The sequence below is a fragment of the Trachurus japonicus genome, chromosome 9, assembly GCF_045865225.1.
Source record: "Trachurus japonicus isolate A0001 chromosome 9, Traja_1.0".
Lineage (NCBI taxonomy): Eukaryota > Metazoa > Chordata > Actinopteri > Carangiformes > Carangidae > Trachurus > Trachurus japonicus.
In genome coordinates this window covers 27,589,873-27,615,531 of record NC_140915.1, presented here as the reverse complement: position 1 = coordinate 27,615,531, position 25,659 = coordinate 27,589,873, and the positions used below count along the sequence as shown (strand labels likewise).

General features: G+C 42.3%; 1 protein-coding gene and 1 long non-coding RNA gene across 2 annotated transcripts in view; one reads left to right on the top strand and one right to left on the bottom strand.

The window, feature by feature from the left end:
• Positions 1-4,510, top strand: part of arb2a (ARB2 cotranscriptional regulator A) — a 149,997-nt gene extending 145,487 nt beyond the window's left edge. The window contains exon 11 of the mRNA XM_085787098.1: positions 3,233-4,510. Coding sequence (XP_085643224.1) covers positions 3,233-3,393 — 161 coding nt within the window. The 3' untranslated portion in view covers positions 3,394-4,510. The remainder of the gene's footprint in view (positions 1-3,232) is intronic.
• Positions 1,073-24,073, bottom strand: LOC146981656 (uncharacterized). The gene is made up of 2 exons (XR_015036599.1): positions 23,828-24,073; positions 1,073-1,284 (listed from the first exon to the last, which is right to left on the bottom strand). It is a non-coding gene; the product is annotated as an uncharacterized LOC146981656 (long non-coding RNA).
• Positions 24,074-25,659: the final 1,586 nt, after the last annotated feature.

The following is a 25,659-nucleotide window of genomic DNA, read 5'->3' as shown; positions in this document are numbered from 1 at the left end:
AACAGTGATTTCAGTATGAACAACAGCAAGAATTAATGATTCCGTTTTATTAGTCAGAGTAGATTGTGTTTGTTTATAATTATTACCTGAATGAAGATCTGACCATGATTTAAGACAGATGTAACATAAATGGAGGTAATTCAAAAGGCTTCACTGAATGTCTCATTATAGGGAAACATCATCATAGAGCTGTGTGAATGTGTTGCTTCACCCAAAGGTTGTAGCGTTCATCATTCTACATGCAGTAATGATGTCTGTTAAGCCTGCCATTGCCTAATACTAATTATAAACACATTGTTAAAGTAAAGAGAATTTTTTTCTCAGTATTTCCCCTGACAATAACTGATGTTATGGAGCTTACAATTACATCATTATTGCATTTACAATAAATGAGGACATTATTGCATTTACAGTAAACTTTATTAGATTAATGCAATTACAATAAAGCTGTTAAAATAGGGGCATGCAACTCAATTGATTCGTAGTTAATGCAAGAAAGCACACATAAATACAATAAGGTACTTTATTTACAAAGTTTGATCAATGAAATACAAGATACAAGTTGTAATCAAAACGGTGAAAATGGAAGAGCTCTTTGCCTGTCATATCTTATTTTAACAATAGATGAAATCAATTGGCCATAAAAGAAAAATCTGCTTATTAGTTGGGAAAACTTTTGCAGCATGGGGCTAAAACTGGGGATAAAGTGCTTCTCATTGGCTGTTTATGGGTTCACTTTACACACGGGATAGAGCCAGATGACACCTCATCGATCCCCACATCTTTTAAAGATATTACTTTGATTTGTGGCATAGCTGAGGTAATTCTCTCTCTCTCTCTCTCTCTCTCTCTCTCTCTCTGTCTTTCTCTCTCTCTCTTTCTCTCTCTCTCTGGTCATTGGGGTCCCTCCTCTAAATCAGTGGTCACATCTCCGCCTTGACAACATCCATTAGGTTCGACACACTTTGGCTATTAAAGGAAGAGTGGACGTAAGCTGTTAAAGGCCTATTTAAGCTCATGTGAGAGTAGGTCTATGTCTGTGTGTGAGTGTTGTCTGGGAGGGAGGGGGGGCTTGGACTTCATCTCAGAGCCTCCACCATATAGAGGGGTGGATCCTACCACCAGAGTCATTGGAGGGGCACAGTCTCATCTGCATATTGGCACAGAGACGCCCCCCTGGTGACCCCGAACTGCGATGGGATAGGGTGGAGAGGCTGGCGGCGTTCCGCAGGAGTTCACCGCCAGTTCAGGGTGAACGAGAGAGCGCTGCACCATTGATTGCTTCTGTAGGAGAAAAAAAAAGGACAAAACAGAAGTAAAAACACTAGTGAGGGAGAGACCGATGAAATGGGGAACAAGGAGGAGAAGGAGGAGGTGGAAAAAAGATCACAGTGCCTCAAATTGGTTATAAATGATAGATTAGAGGTGTGAGAGGGCTGTGTCTTTGTTTTCCAGGGATGGGTGTTATGCTGAGCCTTACACAGGTAGCACAGTCACTGAGAGTGCCACGTTATTGACTCCCATGATTGCTAGGCCAGTAAATTTGACCCAAGGCACTGGCTGCAGTCTGTTTGCTATATAGTGTGCAGCGCAGTCCCTTATCTCAGAGTGATCAGGAACCCTACATACTCGTACACACAAATTACACACAAACAAAACACACCACCACCACCAGCTGAACCCAAATCCACTCTCAGCACCAGACCCCACATTTACCCTCAGTCTGACAGTCATACACACAAACACACACCGGTGTATCCACCCTATCTCCATTAATGCGTCCAGGCAGAGGTCAATCTAATAAACATGGGGTCAGTGCAGTGGTCATCAGAGGCCTCTCCATGGTGAGACCGCCTTTAAGGTACCTCCTAATTGTATCCCTGCGGCCTTCTAGTCTGGCTTTTTATAGCCGATACAATGTGCACACAGGAGAAGGGAGGAAGTAAGGAGAAAGGCACTGAAGAAAAACAGAGATAAAGAGGTATCTCTAATGTACTACTGATTTGACTCTTCCAGAAGGGTCATGGTTTTCTACATTTTTCTGTCGAGACCAAAGGAAACCCTAAGTGCGCCCTTTGTTTTAATCCTCATGCAGAATTGTAGGGATCGATTTTAATATTATTATCATAAAAACAAATATAGGTCCCAGCAAAAACCAGGTCTTAACAAATAAAGCCCCTAAACCTAAAAAAAAACAAAACTCATTACAGCCCGGCTTGTTTTCTCACACTCTTCTGTCTGTAACTACATGTAAATTCTTCTTAGATCCTTCTATAGGGGGATGGAACTGGTAATATCATCTCATAACAAACCCATTCTCCCTCTGGGAAAATAAGAAGACACCTCAATATGGCTTCTCAAGTCCATTTTCAATTGTGTTACTAAGCAGGTGAGCTGCCAGCCAGCGGCGTCAGAAACAAGCTCTTATCTGTTAGTGTTGAATGGTTAGAAAGCAAGAGTAGAAATGAGTCGGGCAGCAGCTGCAGCCATGATCTGTTCTCATCAGTGATGCCCCGATGTAGACCCGAGGCGTTCTGTAGCAGGGCGAGCTGGTGTAGGAAACACTTTCTACCCGGTTTAAGCTATCCAGGTAAAAAGCTGTCCTGTGATACCCTAACCCCAAGGAACCTGAGTCGCATGTACCAGATTTCAAGCGACCCCAACTTGGGAACTGGCTAACCTGGAAGAGGTCAGAGGGAAACCCAGCACTGCTGCCTCCCCCCCACCGCTACCGCCAGACCACCTGATATGTTCACTAGTTACTTCCACTCTCCATCTTGTGTCTTGACTTTCCTCAATCAGCTCTTAAGAATGAATGACTACCGCTCCACTGGTTTCACTTAGTGCGCCCATTGTGCATAACTCTGGTTTTGTTGGAAGGCCTAAGCTGGAGAGAGGGACGTGCACTGGTGTTGATTATCAGGTATCCACTTGGATAACATATTAAGGCTCTCCCACTGGAGTAATAGGTCATAGGCTGTCATGGCTCTCATGCTCAAGGCTTTTGGTTTGCAGGATGAGATACAGTGCATTGTAGGAGATGAGAACTAAACATCAGTGGTGTTCCTTCATTTTTACCTTCTCTGCCACAGCAGGTGTATAGAGAGTGGAGCTACATCTTGAATTATGTGAATTTATCCACGTGTAACTTCTTTGTGTGCAGTTTTGGAGTAAGGAAATAGTTTGTGAACTCATGTTTATGTGTGTCTGTGTGTGTCTCCTCTACATGTAGGCACAGAGAGACATGAGCTGACCTCCTGGATGAGTTTCAACTCCATCTTCAGGTTCTTCAGTGAAGTCCTGGAGGCAAAAGAGGACGAAGAAGCGGAGGAGACCTCCAACACTGTCACCACACGCAGCAGCTCGCTCAAAAACAAACACCAAGATTTGTAGAGGACCGACAACAATGACTTGGAACAAGAGGAGAGGGAGCAGGAGGCAAGGGATCAGAGGGGAGGGGGGATTCAGGCAGGGAGGCTGAGGTCCCAGGTCCTCTACTCTTTTTTTTCTTTTTCTTTCTTCCCCTCTGTAACCATCTTTCCTTCTCACTCTTCTCACAGAGTCTCATTTCTCCCTTCAAGCCCTCCCTGGCTCTGCACACACATAGCCTTGTTGTTGTAAGAGACAAGAGTACAGGGTCACCATGTATACATCACAATAACATTTTGCATTACTTCTAGATGAGCGCAACTGTCAAAGCAATATGGGCCTGAGTGTTAGCGCTTCCCGTGGGCTGTGGCCTGGCTGTGGGTACAGGCCATGGCAGCAGAGATTAAGTCTGACAGGCGCTGTGCACAATGCATTGTGGTGCACCTCTAATTGTCCTGACATCAGCCTGAACTGAGCTAATGCCCCGCCTGCCCTCCAGTCTGCACTGCTCAGTCTCTCGCTCCTCTCCTTCTTCCCACCCCGGTCCTAAAGCCTGGACTGCTTCAGCTCATGCTGTTTGCAATCTTCTGCTAAGATTAAATTCATCATTTTAACCTGGCCATTGGTCATCTCCATCTTTTTTCTTTTCAAACGTCAAACAAATGTTTTTTTTACAAAGAGCAAATCAACACTTAACTTTGTTTTTATGATTCCTTCATTCTCCAAATCGTCTGCCCATGGAGTGTTTTTAAACCTGACTTTTTTCATTCAGATCTGTGTACAATGTGGCTTTAACCCATTCCAGATATCCCCAGGATTGCAGTGCTTACAACAAGAAAGAAATCTCTTTTTTTAATTTCTCAACTTAAAACTAAATTTGAATGCACTGTCTCATACACACATTCACACAATTTGATTTTCAATATTAAGCCAATACTTCTCATAACTGTAAGTGTTTATTTTAGAATATCTCTGGCTTTGGTTTGTAAAACTGTGGAGAGTCCACCTCTCTGTGTTTATTATAAATATATATCTTTTTTTCTTTCTTTGGTTTTATAGCCCTGAAATTGATGTCTCCAGATGATTGAATGTGATGAAACAAATAAAACAAATGCAACCTGTGCTGAATATGGAAAATTCAGGACACTGAGCATATTTAAAATCACTTAAAGTCAAGCATCAAAATGGGTTTGAGGGATATCTCATTTTAACAGGAGCCAGAAGTCAGCTCACAACACTCATAAAGCCCCAATATATCGCCTTACACATGTCAGGAAATCCAAGATTTCAATATTATTCTAAGCCTGAATGATATTTCCTTAGATGTTGGAGAAATGTAACATATCTATTTTTTCCCCATTTTTCCATCCACCAAAGTAGGCTACTCTTCTTGTGTACTTGGAAGTGACAAAGTCAGCTCCCTGCTCAGCTGCACATAATCTGACTATGTGACACAAACATGATTTTTTTTTTCCATAAAGCTGGTGTGTTTTATAAACCACTCAAGGCTTAATGGAATACATTTCTAATGTGTCATGACATTAGTAAAATTTCAAACCAAATACTAAATCTTATGATACCTAGACACTTTCTCAAATATATGCTTCTTTAGTTTTTAATTTTTTTTTCCAACTTCAAATAGTTGCCATTGTTAAACTCACACACTGTGAAATCCTGCCTCTCCTGCCCACTGTGTGTATGGTTTAAGGCTTTTGTGGATTATCTTTCTGCTGTAATGAGACAACTGTGGCTGATGGTTGCAGGCCTAATTTCCTTTTAATTTGATTCAGATCTCTCCAGGTTTCTGCAAAGAAGTTGGCTTATTATTTGATTTGATGAGTTTCATTTCAAGATACCATTGCTCATCTTTCTGCTTTTCAGCTACAATCAGTTCATTTTTCACTCCATAATTTGTATATTGTTGCCTTAGGAATAAACAAGACTCTGCTCACTGTTTTTAATAATATCCAGCAAGCCATATGTGAATGGAACTAAAGATGTAAGAGCAGCCGAAATGCAAAGCACAGTCTGCAAATAAAAGGGGACTAATTTTGCCAATTGCTCTTGAAGACATTATTTTTTGCAGATGGTTTATATGTTGTTTTGGTTTCAGAAACACGCCTATTCAGTTTTATCGCAGTACAAGCCTTTGGATTTTATGAAACCGCGAGTGTCCTGCCAGGTCACACATTTCCCTTCTACTCTACAAATGTTTCTCCTTTTCTCTTTTGAACCCTTTCAGTTTTAAACGACTGTCTTTAAAAAATTATTGGACATTTTCTGCAACAAAGTAATTACTCTACTTTTACATGATTTATTTCATTTTTTGTAATTAACCCATCAAACTTGTCGACAGCAAATACAATAAAGTTTTGCATCCCTGTTTTTAAACTGTAGTCTGTATATTTTCCTATTCCACTGTTGATTGATTGTTTTATCGTTTTTATTTCTCCTTTTGCAATTTATTTCCTAGGGCTTTTCTTGCAAACCGCCACCATTTTTTAACCAGATTGCCGGTAGCAGGATGGAGCAGAGTCTGGGTAAGTGGGGAAAAAAATGAGCGCGCAGTACTGGTCCGGTGCGATTGTATAAAGACTACGATGTGCCCGGTCAGTGTAAAGTGAGTGCAGCGGGACGAGGGAGCCGAGCACCAAGTGAAAAGTGACCTGAGTCATCCTCTCATATGGCGTCTATGAAATCCAGCCGAGAGGAGGAGGAGGAGGAGGAGGACCACCAAATGTTAATTTGTTACCAAATAATCATACAATGGGAAACATCTTTTGCCACTTTTTTGAACTTTTGCTTCTTTTTAAAAAGAAAAAGACAAGTGCTAAAAGTTAGGCGGGCTGAACTTCACAAACATACCCCCATAGATCAGTCTGTGTACCTACTTAGAGAGCTGTGTTTTTGGAAGACAGGGAGAAGTGTGACAAAAGGAAAACAAACTATAAACAGTCATTCCCTTCTTTTTGGTCATTAATTTTGGCAAAGTGACCCCCACCACTCCCCCACCCCATCTCCCCTCCCTCCAACTCAGCGAGGTTTTACAGCATCATTTGTTTTCACACGGTGAAACCGATCAGGTCATTAAACGCCCCCTCAATAAATCTTTAGAAATCTTTTCCATTAACCCCCGAACAACAAGTGGAACCAGGCGAGTCCCCCTCACACCGTGTCAGAGCGCTGATTAAAGAGAGGCATTCAATCACACCGACACACACACACACACTTAGGGCAAGTGAATTAGACTCAACTTTCTGCCTTAAAAGTGTTTTCACAACTTCCTTTGGACAGGTCTGGCCGAACACATCTGTGATGTTGAGGGAGAAAATCTCTATTCTTACATTAGTGAGAATTTTCAGAGTTTAATTAAATAACCTGCCTTCAGCCCAAAGCGATGAGGTAGTGGTGCCATGAATTATGACCTGCAGTCAGTTATCATCAAAGGCAGACGACTAACACACAGCGGAATAAATTATAGGCTCGGTCAGGAATTATATTTTATGCCTTGAGACTTTCTCACTATCTGTGGAGTTATTTTACAGATTATATGGCGACATTAAATGTAATGTAAAGTACGTTTAGGTATGGATGGACCTGTCAACCCACGTCCCCAACAACAGGGAGTCTGCGCTTCAGCTTTGTTTGATTCTGGGTCTTATAAAAAAAAAAAATGCGTCTTTGAAGAGATTTTCTTTGGGTGTCGTGCAGGTTGATCATTCATGCGTCGCTTTGTCACGTGCAGTTGTCTCTGGTTGTCTACGGGGCGCTGGTTTAGGCTTCTCAAAGTTCTCCCCATGAAGGAGGTCTCCCCAAACCAAGCAGACACCAGCCTGATTAGTTTGTTTCCACTCGCTAGAAGTTAGCACAGCGTGTGAATGTGTAATAGGTATGACTGATCTGATTATAGGTTTCACTCTCTCGGCTTTTGTAGTCGACTGGCGGTTACAGACAGTTACAGACAGATCCTGACTGAATTATATCTGCGACAGAAAATAAAATCGGCTGTGGAGCTTTAGGATAAAAAAAAAGAGAGAAAGAAACCCTGCCAAATGGGGGGTCTGTGCTGTAATGTCAGGTTTGTGGAGTAGTGGGTGGGTGGGATGGGATGGGTGGGGTCCTTGACATGAAGAAGTTGGGGAACCCCCTGTGTGCTGCCACAGACTGATATTTCAATTTTTTTTTTTTTTTTTACTTCAGAGAGTTGTTGTCACGCTTGCTTGCTCCGGCCCACTCTGATACGGACGCCGTCCGCGTAGAAGATGAACTCTTTCCAAAGAAAGTGGGCATTAGACAAAGTTGGAATGTCACCCCTTTGACAGCACCCCCTCCACACACACCACCACCACCCCTCACCCCCCTCTGTCACACACACACACACACACACACACACACACACACACACACACACACACACACACACACACACACACACACACACACACACTCTTCTTCAGCACTCCTCCAGCGGATCACTGTCAGATCACTATTTGCATAATTATATGCTCAGCTCAGAAGAGAAAACTAACCCCCAAATTTTACGGGTCACCTAACTGCAACAATCAATGTTTTATCGGGTATACTAAGGGAAAAATATCTTTAACAATCATGGTGAAGGGGACTCTCTTTGTCTCCATTTCTCGCCCCCTCTCTATCAATTCAATGACTTTATTGGAATGACTGCTTATCAGAAACAATATTTCCAAAGCAGTTAAAAAAAATTGACCCCCCCCCCCCCCCTCCAACCAACCTTACTCTCTCTCTCTCCTTCTGGGTACGTGACCAAATACTTTTTCATCTATTGACTGGGAGAGAATGTGTGGCTTAAGCTTTGGAGGTGCATTCAAGATTGTATCCCTTCTTCTCTTCGTCTATTCTATCCCTCTTTTCTCTGCCCGGCTCTATACTGTGTTTTTCCTCAGCAGAAGAGGTCTTTAATATAGGGCCCGTACACCAGAGCTCAAAACTCTTCTGGTCGGTTTCGTTAGACATCATTACATATTCATTGACTTGCAGAGAAACCATTTAATCCAGTGGAAACAACTCCTCTTCAATCGCCTCTCTCCTTCTCTATTCTAATAAGGACTCGCAGACGGAGACAGCACTTGGGGCCACAGACATCACATTTAGGAGAGAGAGAGTGTATGTGCGTGCGTGCGTGCGTGCATGCGAGCGTGCATGGACTGGGCTTTGTTCTGCACGGCGAGGAAGGTGCAGCACTGCTTAAAGATGCGGGTCTGGGCACAGGTGTAGCGCCAAGTGGGGTCCTGCACGGGGCCCTTTGTGGGCTGCAGGAGTCCCCTGCACTTTAATCTCCCTCTGCTGCTCTGCATCTGATGTGCCAGATGTAACTCATCATAAAGCTTATATATATTTGTATTGTGCAAAACTGCACAGATGGATCATTTTTAAACAAACAACCCACGGAAAAGAATAACTTTTTTCTCTTGTAATGATATCCTGATCTCAGGCTGCTCTCCTTCAGTACGCGGGTACGCGCGCGCGCGCGCACACACACACACACACACACACACACACACACACACACATTGGCACACATATCCGATGACCCGCTATTCTCCTGCCTTTGCTCTCACCTGTCTCGGCGCGCCTATGAAAAAGCACTATTATAACTAAAGTGTGGAAATATGCTAAGCAAAGCGTCTGTCCCAGCACAATTGCGATTCCCCATAGGTTACTGTAAGAAGAACGGGGTGTGTAGCGAGGAGAAAAAAAGCCTTTAGAGACCGAAACCACCAAGAAACATACGGCTGAAGTCCCAACAGGTACATGATATGGATGTTGCTGGAATATTCTTGTTCTTATTCGTTAGTATTTTCTTTTCTTGGCTTTGCTGTCTAATACTTGTAAGTAGCCACTACATCAGCAGCGTGTGTGTGTGGTGCGCGCTCGAGGATCCTGGCATATAATGCTCCGATTGTGGGACAGCTGTTGGCAGAGCCGTTTTACGGTGTTCAGTCCATTTGGCTTTAATAGCAGCTTTCAGGCGGACCGCTACTCTATCCCCTCACCGCCCCCTCAATTACACCTCCTCTGATACTCTGCTGGCCTAAAGACTCCTGCAGTAAAGAAGAAAAAACACCCTCTGAAATGCAATACATTTGAAGAATAGGCTCTGACTTTCAAGATTTGGGGCTACACTCTCTGATGATTTCAGGGAAGCAATGTTAGGCAAGCGGTGATGAAGGAGGGAGGAGAGGAAGTAGAACACAGCTCATTGGCCTAGTTTAACAGGCCACCGACGACTTACTGGGGAAAATTGGTCATTTGGTGTTGATGAATGGCAGTGGAGATGAAGGGCTGTAGGTAGGCCTGGGATCGGGCCTTTCTCAGCCTGGAAAATCTCTGCAAACTCAACAGCAGTAATGTGTGTTATTTAGCACTCTGTAATTTGTCAAATTTAAATATCATATTGACAAATGCCAATTTTAATTTCACATGATTGCCCAAGAGTGTGTTTTCTAAAACACGCGCACAACCACTAAAGAAATTACTCTAATTGTTATAAGTAACATAATTTCTCCCAGTTCCTCTCAACAACGTGGAGAGAAAACGGGGCTCAGAGAGTGAACGTGCTGCTCACAGGTCTCACTCATCTCTCATGCCTCAACTTCAAAAAAGTTCTTTCTTTATTATTTCTTTATTTGTTTACTTTACAACCAGCTGATTGCCCAGCCTTGTTATCTTGTCAATGTCAATATATATCATGTTGTTTAAGTTTTAACACAGGTTTATTATAGTTAATAATAAAAAACAGAGGGACATAGTTTTTTTGTTTTTATTTTAACTAACAGAAATGTTTTAATTGAAATTTACAGGTATATTCATAATACTATCGACCTTATCCTGCACTAAAATATTAGAATAATTAATAGTCATATCAATCTACTGTATAAAAATAATTCAGTGTTGTAGATCAGATAACAGGTAACAAACTACATACCTACAACCTCATATAAAAAAAAAAACAATGGCATAATTTAAAATACATATTCTATGATTTCAAAACTTCGTGGATTATTAAAAAGTATGCCTATATGAACAATAAATGGAAAGAATTGAAAAATAATATTTATACAATAAAAAAATATCAATCGAAAAAATGAAGTGGTTATGGTTAAGAATATGTAGAAATAATATTAAACGAAAACATAAACATATATAGGCAGTTTTGGATTAATTTGTACTCTATAAAAAGTTTGAGTCAGTTGCTCTGGAAAAAAGAAATGAGTCGTTGTCAGGCCACTCAGAGGGAATTCCCCTTATAATCCTTTGTATTAGCACAAACAACAACTCCTGGGATGTATTGTCATCGATGAGTAAAAATTAGGTGCGTAGAGTTATTTTAAACGACCACAATAAATCGAAGGAGGTCGTCTGTGAATGAAACAATATTTTCGTGCACGAAATAATGAGGTATTTCCACAAATCCTTAAAGTACAGTCCTCCCCAAATCAATATCACATTGGAGCTGAAGGGATATATCGATTAGTTTGGGGTTGGAAATGAGGCCTTGACTTACACTGCACTTTTAACGAATCATCAGATACTTATTCTTCAAATATATAAATATATTCATTTTAGTTTTTTTTTTCTTGAAATGAAAAAGGTTTTTATACCTCAGTGAGTGTCACCTGGGCCAGTATTTCTCATTTCATTTTTCACCTGCTCAGTAAGTATTGTTTAATCTGATGTTTTGAAACTATGCAAAATAAGGCAAATATGTAAAGTAGCTATTATCAGGAAAATGTGACAGCTTCACAAAAAAACAACCATACAACAACGACAAAAGTTTCCCTGAAGTGAGGAAATCTCATTTTTCAAATTGTTTTCACACCCTCACATGAACAAACACCTCAGAAAGAGTTCAACAGAGATTGAAAACTGTTAAAATAACTATTTTTGCTGTGTTTTTCTTTTCTTTTCTTTTTTGTTCTTTCTTTGCGCTACCCCACACCACACCATAAACCCACCGTCTTCTCTCTTTTGGGTTTAAAATCTCACAGAAAAAAAAAGAAAAAAACACTCACACACACATATAGTGCAAGGCGATATTAAATCACACATTATAGATGAGTTTCATCATGTGGACGCAGCCCTCCGAGGATAAACACGGCGGTGCGTGGGGTAAGAATAAGAGCCAGGTTATTATTACTGAGGGAGCGGCCTTTCACTGCCAGCACCCTGCATCCTCATTACATCCACCCCAAAAAGAGATGAAGGTCTAAATGAAGTTATTGCCATCCAATGAACTCAAATTAGCCGGGCCACACCATGACAGACAGCTCGAGTGGATGGAGAGAGAGGGAAGCGCGCTTGGAGGGATATAGGTGCTGGGATTGGCAGGTGTATGTTTTGATGTGCATTTCATGGTTTGCAGGGCCCCTTAAGTGAAGTTGAGTTCATTTTGAATCTCCGTGGTTAAGCGAGTTAATATACTTGTGTTATTAAAGGGTCTGCATTCACCTTGCAGCCGGCTCTGTGATGCCTAACCCCTCCCTCACCCATCCCGACGGCTTAAGACTTTGTTCCCATCTATTTCATTTCTTTATCAACCATTCAAATATAACGTTTCTCTGCCTACCCCCCACCCCGCGTCCCCCCTTCACAATCTCTCCATCCGGTTGAATAGCTTTCTTTCCTGTCGCCGAGGTCCTCATTGTGTTTTGCTACCTGAGTCAGCAGGGAGGATGAAAAGAGGAGAGTCTGACGGAGGAAGGACGGGAGGAAAGGAGTAGTTTGACATGCAGGGAGGGAGACAGAGGCGATGATAGGCGAGGAGGGGAGGGAGGGAAGTGTATGTGTGTGTGTGTTGGGTCTGAGTGAATTTACCTGCTCCTCCGGTGGCGAACCGTGTGTGTATGTGTGTGTGAAGTTAACAACACAGCGGCCAACTCTACTTTATTGCTGTTTATCCCCGCAGCAAAAGCTGTCAGGTGGTGACAGATTGGCAGCATCTCTAATCAGCGCCCTCTTCACTCCTCTCTGAGATCCCCACTCCACTCATTCACTCCTGATCTCTCACAAATGGATTGTTACTAATGGCATTCATTCTTTGGATAACACATATATAGATAAATTCAACTTTTCAGGTTTATATTCGAACCATGTCCAGATATGGGCTTAATTATTTAGCGACTTATGAATCGCGGTGAGCTTTAAAATATATGTAAACAAATATATATCATAACCAAAAAAACAAACAAAAAAAACTTCTATAACATAAACACATTGTTTAAAAATATATTGATAATTAATGAGTAAGAAAAACGTATAAGCCGCAACTCAAAGGTAACTGTTCCATTCAGGAGAAACTATTCCAAGTTGATGGCAATTTACAAAAGAAAAAAAAACATCCAATTAAAACAAAAATATCTTTCTGTTCTGCAGAATCTGCAATAAATTAAATGCATCTTCTTTCAGACGGCTGGGGTGCAAAATAGTATTATAATGGCAGTGTGTTTTATCTGAACATTGCAAATAAATGTTTAAATGTTGTTTATGTTTTTGTTCTGTTTTTTGCATTTCGTGGATCAAAAAGATATAATATTCTTTGATCTTGTCAAGATGAAAAGCACATTGTTTACGTCTCTGCTGACCGTGCAACCTTTATGTCCACAACTGTTCAAAATTCATATTTATAGGATTGTATAATGACATTCCAATAAATTATCCATAAAGTTATGCCTTTAGCTGAACTTTAGACCCTCCATGGATAACTATATGTCTGTGGGTTTTATAATAAACAACGGTGTGTGTGTGTGTGTGTGTGTGTGTGTGTGTGTGTGTGTGAGAGGGAGTGTGCAATGTATGAGTGCGTCTGTTAGGGAGCTTTGATATTCCACATACAGAGATAAATGAAGACTGTCGAATAAATCGGTATAAGCGCAAGAAACTTCAAGTGTAGGGAGAAAAAATCTTTAGAAAAGCACCAGATCTACCCTGAACTGTCCTGGTGTCATACAGGGCCCGCGGAATAACAGTGGACCTAAAGCTAGATTTCACTTAGAGCCTTCAATGGGATTGGTGCTTATCTCACCAGCACAGCGCTGCTGACCTGTAGGCTGCTGCATCAGAGGTGTGTGTTTGTGTTGAGGTGTTGACCTGTCAGGGGGGACTTGTTAGGACTTTAACTCCGACTGCTGGCGGTCTCCAGACATTCGGGGGTGGCATCGATTTGAAACTTGTCCTGTCTAATTTGATGATAACATCCAGGCTGCCCCGCCGCAGCACCATGGACAGCGCACTGTCCTGACCTTGCCTTGCTATCAAATTACCCCCGTCTGGGCCACGGTGGGAGCCCAGGACCAAGTTTACTATAGGCTGAGAGAGAGAGAGAGAGAGAGAGAGAGAGAGAGAGAGAGAGAGAGAGAGAGAGATTTTTTGCTTCTTTCACTAAAGACAAATCTTGTCTGAAGCCAGTGCTTACATTCTGTAATACTGTGGTGAATCAACAAGAGGTTGGCGGTTTACATTGGCTATTGCGCCAACCGCCTATGTAAACAATACCCAGTTACACTTACACAAAGACTTTATCTTCATGTTTTTCTATCCTTAAAGGACTCGTGCGTACCTACATGACGCCCCCTCCCTCCCTCCTCCACCCCCCAGCTTAAGAGCGAGGCTACTACCTACAATATAACTGCTTCAACTCTATTCTGTTCACTGGATTTCAAAGTGGCCAGTTGTGCAGGAAGTAAGAAGTGTGCAATATATAATAACCCCATTCAAGGTTCTTCATTGAAAATTACATTTAAGTATAAGAGCTGTTTGCACAATGTCCTTAAAGTTAAAGCAGTCATCATTCAGGAAAGCATTAACGTTTAAGTGGCTTTTTAAAAAAAAACCAATTTTAACATGGTGCGTTAATCTTAACCCCTTCATAACAATGGTATAGTTTCATTCATTACAGTCTAACAGAGCATCACATTGTGTACATCTGTATGTTCTGTATGTAAAATATTTCTCTGCTCAGTGTTTACCTACTGTTAGTTGAGTAAAATGTGCAACATGTTCTTTCGTTACATTGCAACACTGTCAGACTTAGAGTTTGTAAAGTTTCTCATCTCTCCATGAACATGTTTGCCTGGTTAAAAGGTGCACAATCTCACATTTGTGAGGCAGATTGAAAGATTTCTTCCACTTTAACAGATCACACAAGTTATCTCTCTCCATCACACGGGCTGCAGAGACAGCAACAGCTCTTCACGCAACAGTCAGGCTTCAAGTCAAACCCAACAGAATACACGCAGCACTGTGAACGTCTGGTGAATAAAACGTGCGCATCAGTGCATGCAAATAGACGCGAAGACAAAGCAATTTATATTTTTTTTTGCAAATCTCCACATAATAGTTGACACCCTATCAGCTGGTGCACATACTGTGGTAGGAACAAGTTGATTCGGAAACCAGAATGTCTAAAGTTTGAGAGAGAGCCCAAGGCACTGACGGGGGGAAGGATTTAGTGGTGGAGAAAGAGAGAGAGAAGGGGGGGGGGTTGAGGGGAGAGAGAGAGAGAGAGAGAGAGAGAGAGAGAGAGAGGGAGAAAGAGGCTGTTTGATGGAGCTCTACAGCTTTGAGACAGCTTGTTAATTAAAACCCCAAGAGATGAGGCTCTGCAGCCACCGTCCATATCAGAGCACTGCTAACTATACTGACAGCAAGTTACTTAACAAGCGAGCGCCTCAATCCCATACCTTTTTATCACAGGCAAGCAGTGAGATATTTTAATTCGCTAAAATCCCACTGTGGCGGTGAAATATCTTGTTTTCTACTTAAGAAATTATGACAAACCTTGGTATTCTCTGTCATTCCAGGGATATAGCCCAAATGGCTGCTTATGCGTCAAAATCCACGCACCAGCTTAAATGTGGCAAATTCGATTAAGGAAGGAAAGAAAAGAATGTCAAAAAATGAGTGAATTAGTCTAGACATAGGTTGGGTGGTATTAAATTCTTAGCTTTATATTCGGGTGTTGGAATTATTCCCAGAATCAAAGTAGTTGGAGATTTCAGAAAGGCAGATAGGGCCTCAGTGCTGATACAAAGGCAGCATCTAGTCAAAACAAAGGGGCTACTGTGTGTATGTGTGTGTGTGTTTCATGCGTGCATTCTTTTTCTCTTTCCTTTTTTTGTAAAGGCGTTTTCTGATCAATTTCAATCGAGGTCATCATACGCTTTGTCCCCATGCATTATTCCTCCTTAATTGAACCCGCAACCCGCCCTTTGCCTGCGGGATCTCTGAGCTATTCCAATTCTATATGCATGTGTGAGATGATGGCTTGTTAAGTCGAGGAAAACAAATACCAAGAGAGCCTTACTCAAACACTCCAAATATATGACGGACCCATGCCCATTGTTCAAAAAATAATTGAAATGCTGCTTCCCTCTCTCCCCCTGCTCGCTAATAACGTGTTAGCCAAGTGTAGGCCAACTCATGTAAATAGCAGCAAGAGGAGACGTGGATTTAGAGGGAATGAGGTGAAGCTTGACTGGGTTTGTGTCTTCTGGGGGCTGCAGGTGGAGAGGCCCCGTATACAGTACAAGCAAACCTGCTGTGCCACACCACCCAGGATCCAGCGGGGGAGGGTGTGTGTGTGTGTGTGTGTGTGTGTGTGTGTGTGTGTGTGTGTGTGTGTGTGTGTGTGTGTGTGTGTGTGTGTGTGTGTGTGTGTTGGAGGGGTGTCTAGAACAAATAGGGCTCAACCAACAATGAAACCTTTGCCTGTTGTTAGAGGTCCAAGTCCTGCAACTTCATTGCCCCCCGCCCCCCAAACCCCGTCCTCACAAGGTGTAGAAGTCCCTGAACGTTTCAGGTAATTAATAAATAAATAAGTAAATAAATAAAAGAGATAAGTAGCTACAGTATACAGTTTACATCTGACTCAATGTATAGCAGCCTATACTGGAGTTCCCGTGTGTATGTAAGATGTTTTCACATGAGGATGAGAAGCAGCCAGAGTGAGGAAAAAGCCAAAACCACCATTCACAGCCCACATGGACAGCACTTGCACTGTGATCATCTTCAGCCACATGAGAGAAAATCTATCTTCTGTCCTGTTACTGTGATCCTTTGGTAAATTAAAATGTGGTTCAAATTTAACATTTCCAGTTGGTGAACATTATAAAGCGAGGCAGCGATTACCATACAAGCAACCAAGTCTCCGTTAAAAAGTGAATCTCTCCACGTGTGTTTCTTTAAATAACTTACCTCAGATAGATATGGTTTCACTTTACCCCATTAAGGTTGGAGTTCAAAGGAAAATCGTGGGTAAACTCGACTTTGAAATAAAACGTTTGCAGTTTACTTTTCATTGCAGCAGTGGCTCTTTCCAAACGTGTGTATAGTGCGTGTTTCTTTGTCATTGACTGCCGTATTAAGGCCCCTGCACCTGATCTGTTTGTGGCTGGTCTGGGGCCACGGCGCTTTTTAAGACAGCTGTAAAAGGCTCTCCAAGTCTCCAGCACATTCATCAACGTCAGACACCGACAAGCCGCTATTTAGTGAAAGTGTAACTGCAGCAGTATATTTTAGAGCAGAGTGGGCCACTCAGCAAACAATACAATGGACTTTTTTCCTCTCCTTGGTTGTAATCAATCTAAAACAGATTATAATGTCAGACAGATGATCGGTGATTGCTTCCAAAAACAAAAAACAGGAAAAAATGCTAAATTATATGACCGTTAATTTTCGTTGATTTTATAATATATATAATATATATATTATTATATTATATACTCTGTTTTACTGACATATTACAGTTAACAGCTCATTGTAAAGATTTTCTGTGAAAGTAAAATAGGCCTATTGATAAATATTTCTGCTGTATAGATAGTCGATCTAAATTATTTGCTGCATCTACAGATTAGGGTTGTGTGTCTTTATTTTAATTAATAAGACGTGGAAATGGATCATTGAAGTTGTTTTATTTCTTTCAAAACAATTTAAATTTATCACCGTATATGTTCTGCAACGTTACATTGCTAAAACAAACAATTCATTATCTGCAGCTCAAATATTGCGCGACAGTCTGTGTTATTACCAGTTTACATTAAAATGAAATGCATTACTGATCGCTGGTTTTAATCGATGTGATTCCACAGCTTAGTAAAATCAACAAAAAAAATGACAGTCGACATAGGATGAAGCAATTATAAAACTCCCCCACTATTCACAGCGGTGGGATTGCATTAAAGTCGTTTGCAGCAGGCTGAAATTCCTGGTTAAAAAATGGCCCTGGAAACGGCGCTCAGTGCTGCGCGGTGGACTGGGGCTGAGAGCGGAGCCGAGGAGAGAGAGGGAGAGGGTATGAGGCGGTCCTTGTGTCAGAGGGTCCCACAACGCAGAGCGCCATCTAGCAAACAAAGGTAGAAACAATAACAGCATGGTGGGTCTGAGGGAGAGAGAGAGAGAGAGAGAGAGAGAGAGAGAGAGAGAGAGAGAGAGAGAGAGAGAGAGGCTGCCTTTACGCACACAGCACACAGGGGCGCGGAGGGACGGCCACAACAAAGCGCCGTGGTTTAGCGCTCTCAAACACTGGAAACTTTGTGTACCATGCGCGATCCCGGCCCCGCCGCGCCTGCTACGGACACTTGCCACTCGTACAAGATTAATACATGACCAGCTCAAATCGATTAATTAGAGTTAGTGTAACGTCTGCTGCTTTTTTTCTCTCCACCCGGGTCGTATTTTAATGAGCATCCGAGGGGTCACGATGGCAAAAGCAGCTGATCAGTGGTCAAGCTGAAAATGGGAGAACTTTTAATGTCACAGTGGGTGAGAGAGGGGAAGGGCGGGTGGCGACTCCCCCACTTGACAAAATCAATCGATACTATCACTCTCAAGCTCCATCACGGTGTTTTACTGGGGTTGTGTATGTGTACCACAAGCAAACAATACATCTTCTGTCGAGTGCATAGCTGCGAATCAATTATATATATATATATATATTGAATATATACAGTATCCCTGATGCTTTAGTGCTGCTGAGAGGTGTTAAGAGGTGGGTTTTGACCAAATAAAAAAAAAAACGGAGCAAAAGTGGACTCGTGTGTAAAATGGTCAGTAATGCTTCCAACACTTCCATCCTCACCCACTCGCAGTAATCTTCCCTACTCATCCTCGCCGCGGTCCACTGTTTCATATACAAAAACAGAACTAAGTTGTCAACCCTTTAACACCATCGCTGGTAATGAAAGTGCAATAACAGAGAGAGCAGTTACAGCCACATACAATATAAGCGTTAGTAATGGCAGCAGTGTTTGAGGGGCACAGACACTGTAGTGTAGTAATCAATACAGAGCTAAGATTTATCTGAAATGATCAAGCGACAATTTTTAATTCAAGCGATGGATCCTTATTGTTATTATTCATCTTAGTTCACATTACGGGAAGCTGTGGCGTTTATTAAACTCATACATCGGTGGCTGCTGTAACGTGAAAAGCCTGTATAATTCTGGATCATTTCACTGGGCATCTCCCCAAACTGAACAGCAAATACAAAAAAACACACACACTTTTGTTCGTTGTTTAAGTCTGGGATAAAAAAATAAAAAATAAAAAAGAAGAAGAAAAATAAATCTACATTCCCAAGTTTGAAACACCCAATAACATAACACATAACATTGAAGTGTAATAACGTTAAAGTCAACATGTGAGTGATTAGTCGGCTTTTGTCATGATATATGAACCGAGGTGTCAGGGGCAGAAATTCTCATATTCGTTATCTTGTCACTCGCCCGTCGACAACCAGTAATTTGTGACAATTTTCGCTCGGTTAAGGCTCTGTCAATAATCCCCCACAGCTTCCACACTGCAAAATAAACTTTAGTCTGCATGGGCACACCTATAACTAGGCCACTAATATAGTTTTAGAAATAATTAGAATGAAATTGTGACTCCCTCCACTGTAATGCACCTCACCTAATTTTATTATATATACATAATGATGAAGTGATAAGGCTGTGTGTGTGTGTGTGTGTGTGTGTGTGTGTGTGTGTGTGTGTGTGTGTGTGTGTGTGTGTGTGTGTGTGTGTGTTTTGCAGGAGAGTGCATTAATCGATTTATTAATTAATGAGGGAAAAAAGGCGTTTGCAGCTTTATTACATGTTATGCCATTATGTGATATTGTTTACATGATCTACTATTGTGTGGTGAGGGGACTATAATGATTGTAATAAGAACCTGGTCTTTGTTTATTTATTATATTAAAAAAAACTTTTTGGATTAATATAAAACACAAAAAATATAAAACAAAGATTTCAAATGTTAGTGTCATCTGCTGCCTGCGTTTTCTGCTGCTCTGAGAACACAGCATGGTGTTTAGTGTGTCCTTCAGCTGGAGTATATGTATATATACATACATTACATTCATACTTAACTCGTTTTTCTTTTCTTTTTTCCTCAGGAGTAAATCCTTGACATTCTGCACTATTACCAAAATTGTAGTACATAGCCTAGTAATCAGAAAATTATAGGCTTGCTCCATGGCAAAGCCCTGTTTCTCTTCTATGAAGAATCCTTTCAGAAAGGTTCTCCATCTCCACAGCATTATGGTGCTGTAAACAGCACCGCGAGATTACACGAAATGCTCCACATCAGCAGCATTAAAGGAACTTCCTGACAACCACGCTGGCCTCCTCGTTTGAATTCTTCCATTATTTTATTTGCACAAGCCAGAGGAAACCACTGAAGGAGAACCTTCTTTTGTACACCTAAACCTCTATGATCCACTTTATGGACCACATGTTTTATTTTGTGCTTCATGTTCTGCAGGCCATGCCATAGTGGTGAGACCCCACCTTCCTTACATACCCGCCGCCTGCGTGGAAAAGGAAGAGTGAAGATGTGACGGGGCGTATTTGAAGTATGACGAGCTTTGTGGTCCACTCCTTTTCATTCCCCTGCCTCAAATATACGCCCGCTTTCAAATAAGCCTCTTTGGCAATCCCATGCCGACCCCCCCAACACACACACCCCCTGCCACCTTGACATGAATGGGCGACTGACCTTTAGGGCCGTGTCCACTCTGCGGTCCAGTTTTATCCAAATAAGCCTTCTTCCCCCACCCTGCCTCAGACGGTGCCAGCAATTCTTTACTGATATCATCAGCGGATGCAAATGAATTTGGACGGGGTGGGGGGTGCAGGAGAGGAGGGGGTGGTGTTGGTGGTGTAGTCATGGACAAAATACCACACTGGCTGCAGAATGCTGCATGTGGAGAGATGGGAATATTGAATACCCCGCCACCAGAACCATCCCCGAATTCAATATTGCAGAAAAAAAGAATACACATTCCTATTCCAGAAATCTTGGCTGTGAAATACCACCAAGAAAAAAATCGCCATTCAAATGAGATGCGTTTATTTCTGCATGGCCTTTGAAGAGAAGAGAGGGGTCGTGTCACTCAAAAGAAGGAAAGGGCCACTCCGTTATAACCCCCCTCCTATTTGCTCTCGCTCTCTCCCACCATCCCCTTCCCCTCCTCTCTGGCTCCGACCGACCCCCACTCACTCTGGCGCGCGCGCGCACGCACGTCAGCGCGCACATTTTTACTATAGCACGCTGGCTTTGGGGGCGACACAGAGGCTAGATTAGAGCTTTGCTCCTTTAACAAGGGAGAGGAGGCACTTCTATAATCACAGCGGCGGTATGTGGGGCCACAAAGAGTTTGCAACCACAGGGCGACTGGTCTTCTGTAGAGTGGTCCAAGCCCTGGGCAAGCCAGAGAAACGCTCCATCCAACGTATTACTAGGATCAAAACACAGTGGTTATAGTGCGTGAAGAGGTTATTAACCCACAGAGCACAGCAAAAGACCAATTCTATATCTTCAGACAGCATAACCCTGGCATAGCCCGACTTGAGACATTTCACCCCGTCAACATGACCAGAACACAGCGCGAATGATCAAGTAATTATTTAGTATGTAGAGAGAGCAATGCATCCCTTGTTGACGATTTAGAGTGTGTTCCTGCTCGACTGCTGGCATCCCCTCCCTCCCTTAAGCACAGCAGTGTAACATGGACATACAAATTTGATGGATGGTGCTGAGTAAGATGGAAAAAAGACGTGTATTTATCAACATGCCGCATGTCCTCTGAGGTGGCTAAGAGAGAGAGAGAGAGAGAGAGAGAGAGAGAGAGAGAGAGAGAGAGAGAGAGAGAGAGAGAGCATCAACCATGGAGACTAAAGGGAGTCAATGGGAAACCTTACCACTGTCAGGAGCGGCTCTCCGCGGCATAGATGAAAAATACCCCTCAATGCATAGTTTCAGTCAATCATAACAGACCTACAGCAACCTCTGCGAGCTATCCAGGTAAACACAGATAGGAACTATATGAGCAGCAGCTGTCACAGTAAAACAGCAAAACAGTCCACAACACTCACGATAGATAGATAGATAGATAGATAGATAGATAGATAGATAGATAGATAGATAGATAGATAGATAGATAGATAGATAGATAGATAGATAGATAGATAGATAGTGAAAACAGATGTAAAACAAAACAATATTACGATTGGACATTTGCTTTGTTCTGTGGGATAATTCTTTCATGAGTACACAAATGCTCTGAGAGAGAGAGAAAAAAAGTACAGCAGGCACACATGCTTTCATCATGTCATACCAAACCTGATGTGGTAATAAAACATTAACGGAATTAGTCTATTAACCAGATCCTTATAGCAAATGCCATTCACATGTGTTTAGTGCAGAGGCTGGATACCTGCTAAAAAGCTTGCCAATTTATTGTCAGTGGATAAGTGAAAGGACTACAGAGAGTATAGGCTCAGTGGATTATATCTTTACAAGCATTATTCTGCCTGAGTGACTGGCTGAGGAAAAAAAAAAACCCGCAAAGGCTACAACAAAGATTGGTCAGGCATGAATGCGGCCTGTGTGTTTTGTCTTCATAACATATTAATCCATCAAACCATGAAGTTGGGACTATTTGAGCCCTATACTTTAATGAGTTTTTTTTTTTAAAGAATTTTTTTCCCTTTAAAAGTAAACTTCAGAGCAGTCAGAAAAAAACTTCACATGCAAATAAAGTGGAGCTAACTAGTGGCCAAACTCCTTTTTTCTTCCCTTTTCTTTTTCTTTTTGCATATAATGCAGCGAAAATGGGTCACCAATAAATTCTGTCTCAGCATTGATGTAATTGCAACAAAATGCTGCTGAGTAAAAAAGAAAAAAAAATTGAGGAGCTCGCTGACTGCGGTGGCACAGTCACACACCATCTGGAGTGTATTAGAAAGAGAAGCCGTAAATATTGCTGAAAAGCCCAGGCGTTATCAGGTATGTAAGCCCGGGCCTTGCTGCATGGCCTCCCATATGTTGACATAATCAGACTGTAGGGATGTCTATTAAAACGTATCTGAATTTAATAAATGAACACAGTAATTAAATTCAATTTGTTTGTGCAGATCTCCCAATGACTCCCAGTGTTGGTGTGTTTACATTTCTGAAGAGCTGGATTATTATGAGATGAAATGCTGCAGGGCTCAGGGGATGTTATCACAGTGCTGAGGTTGCTGTTAGATTCAGACCAGAAGCAACAGGTTAACTGGCTCCAGCTCCTACTTTGGCCCCCAAATTTGACCAACTTAACAGCAAGTCATTACACGCACCGACATTAGTTATTAGTAAGTCGTTTTGTCTCTGACAATGGTGTCACTGTGCCGCCGAGAAACATACACACATCCTCTCAAACTTGACAGAAGGAATGAGGAGTTCCTCTTGAGCTGCAAACACTGTTACATCCGATTCACGCTTTCCCCCTTTAAAACCAAGCATTTCCTTTCAGACCATCCGGGTCTCCTTTTTTTCCCAGTAGTGTGTGCGTGTGTGTGTTTTATTCCACACAGCATTTATACATGTGCACACGCGCGCGCGCGCGCACACACACACACACACACACACACACACACACACACACACACACACACACACACACACACACACACACACACACACACACACGTAAACACCTCCACTCATGCGAACAAGGGTCGGTATACTCTACACACCAGTGAGAAAAGTTGCACTTCGGAGTTTTAATGCCACGTGCTGATTAATTTCTGGTAAGTGACAAGCGCGCGCGCGCACACACACACACACAGGCCTCCGCACACATGCATACATACAGACACACACACAAACATAGACACACGTCCGTCCTCTTTCACATTTTACGTATATATCCCTCCTCCCCTTTCTCTCACACTTCTCTCTCTCTTTCTCACTCACTCCCCCTGGCTTTATCCGTTTCATTCCGTGGAACACACAAGAACACTGTGCAAAAGACACACACACACACACACACACACACACACACACACACATAGAGGAAAGAGAGAGGAGGAGAAGGAGAGACAGGGGGACAGAGAGAGAGAGAGTGAGAGATGGGAGAGAGAGACCGTCAAAATGAGCTTACTTTTTTTTTTTTTTTCCTGACGTGAATCTTCATCCATCTTCACTTGATCCAACCGTTTCTTCCCCAGTGCGAAAAAAGTCTGTAGTAATATGCTCGTGCGCTTTAATTAATATATTTCTGGGCTGTGTCCCGAACCCAGAAGCTTTAGAGAGGGAAGAGGAGTGCAGATTGAGACATATTGAGCCCGCTTTAAAAGGATCATTTCATCATGTGGGAGGTTGGGACACACAAAGTTTGGACCCGTGACTGGCATTCCGGAGAGACATGCATATTTTAAAACAACAAAGCAAGACAGAGACCGGGGGCCCCGGGGTGGGAGGGGAGAAAACTTGGAAAGAAGTTACTATCAGATGAACAGCTGTGATTGTTGGGCAAGACTTGAGCGCATATTAAGATATAGTCATCTGAAAAAAGGAGCCTGTCCAAGTATTGTCAATGAAAGTCGAGCTATCACTCATTCAGATCGCTTCAGCGTTTAATTTATTCATCTCAAAATATGTTACGTTTCCAAAATATTCCAAATGTAAACCATTTGTAGACTCACACAAAAACAACGCGTTAACTCCACAGCTTCAGAGATTGTGAATTTTATCCTGTTGTATTTATTTTTCTGTTTTCTTGTTTTGTTTTGTTTTTGCCGTCTCTGCTCTTGCGGCGTTATTGAGTCTGTATGTATGTTTTATTCTACAGTTTATGGTGAAGCCGTGAAGATCAGCTTTAATTCATAAGTACTGGATAAACCCTTTAAAGGCAAACATTGTCTGGAGTTGTGACGCTAAATGAAACCATACGTCCAAAAACTAAGTGGGGAAAAAATTGACCTTCTATTGCGTTGGAAATAAAATAATCATCATTTACCTTCTCATAATGAAGCACAAGGCGTGTAGTTTTTTTTTAATCCTCAAAAATTTAAATAATATCAGTTTAAAGTTGCAATTTAAAACGGCTCCCACTTCTATTTTGTCAAGTCACACACAATTGTATCTCTCCCAAGTAAAGCCAGTGCTTAGCGCTGTCACTTCTGCACAGCTTTTACAACATCACTCCCCCCACACCCCCCTTTTTCCTCTGCTTTACTGGAAGGTTTTCTCTCTTGTGCACAGGGTCCATTCGTGCAACAAGAGTGGAGAAGGCATAAATAAAAATGTGTTGGCTGTGACGAGAGATCTGTCCGCTGGAAATGAAGGGCCAGGGGAAGAAGACAAAGGGGGGAAAATGCATGCAGTGGTGTAGAGCTGGATATCTCTGTTAGTTGTCAGCGTTTAGTCCATGGCTGTGGAATGCTAATGAGTGAGGTCTCTCGCCCTTTCTCTCTTTCTCAATCCCCCCTCTCCTCCTGTTCACCCACTACCCCCCCCACCTCTCTCTCACCCCCACCCCCCACCCTCTCTCTCTCGGGGAGAAAAAGCGGATCGATAGCTGACCCGATGGTTTTGGCCAATGCTTTATTTATCTGGCCAGGCAATGATATTATCAGCCTTGAACGTTATATACAGCAGACGTCTTCCTAAATCAACACAAAGGGATCCGCTTACACAGCGATCCGGGCTTTCTCACAACCACCTCTCGCTCTCTCTCGCTCTCTCCCTCTCATTCGGCCAGTAGCGCGCGCACACACGCGTACGCACACGCTGGTAGATCCACGCTTTTACGCACGGGCATGCAAAGAACGCGCCCGCACACATACATACAGACCTCACACATATAAAAACTCTGTCGTTGCCTACACACAGTTGCGACAAACTTGCGTGTGCGCGCCCCCCCACACACATACACGGGCGTGGGGAGGCGTCCCCGGGAGGCATCCCCTTATGTTACATTCACAACTAGGG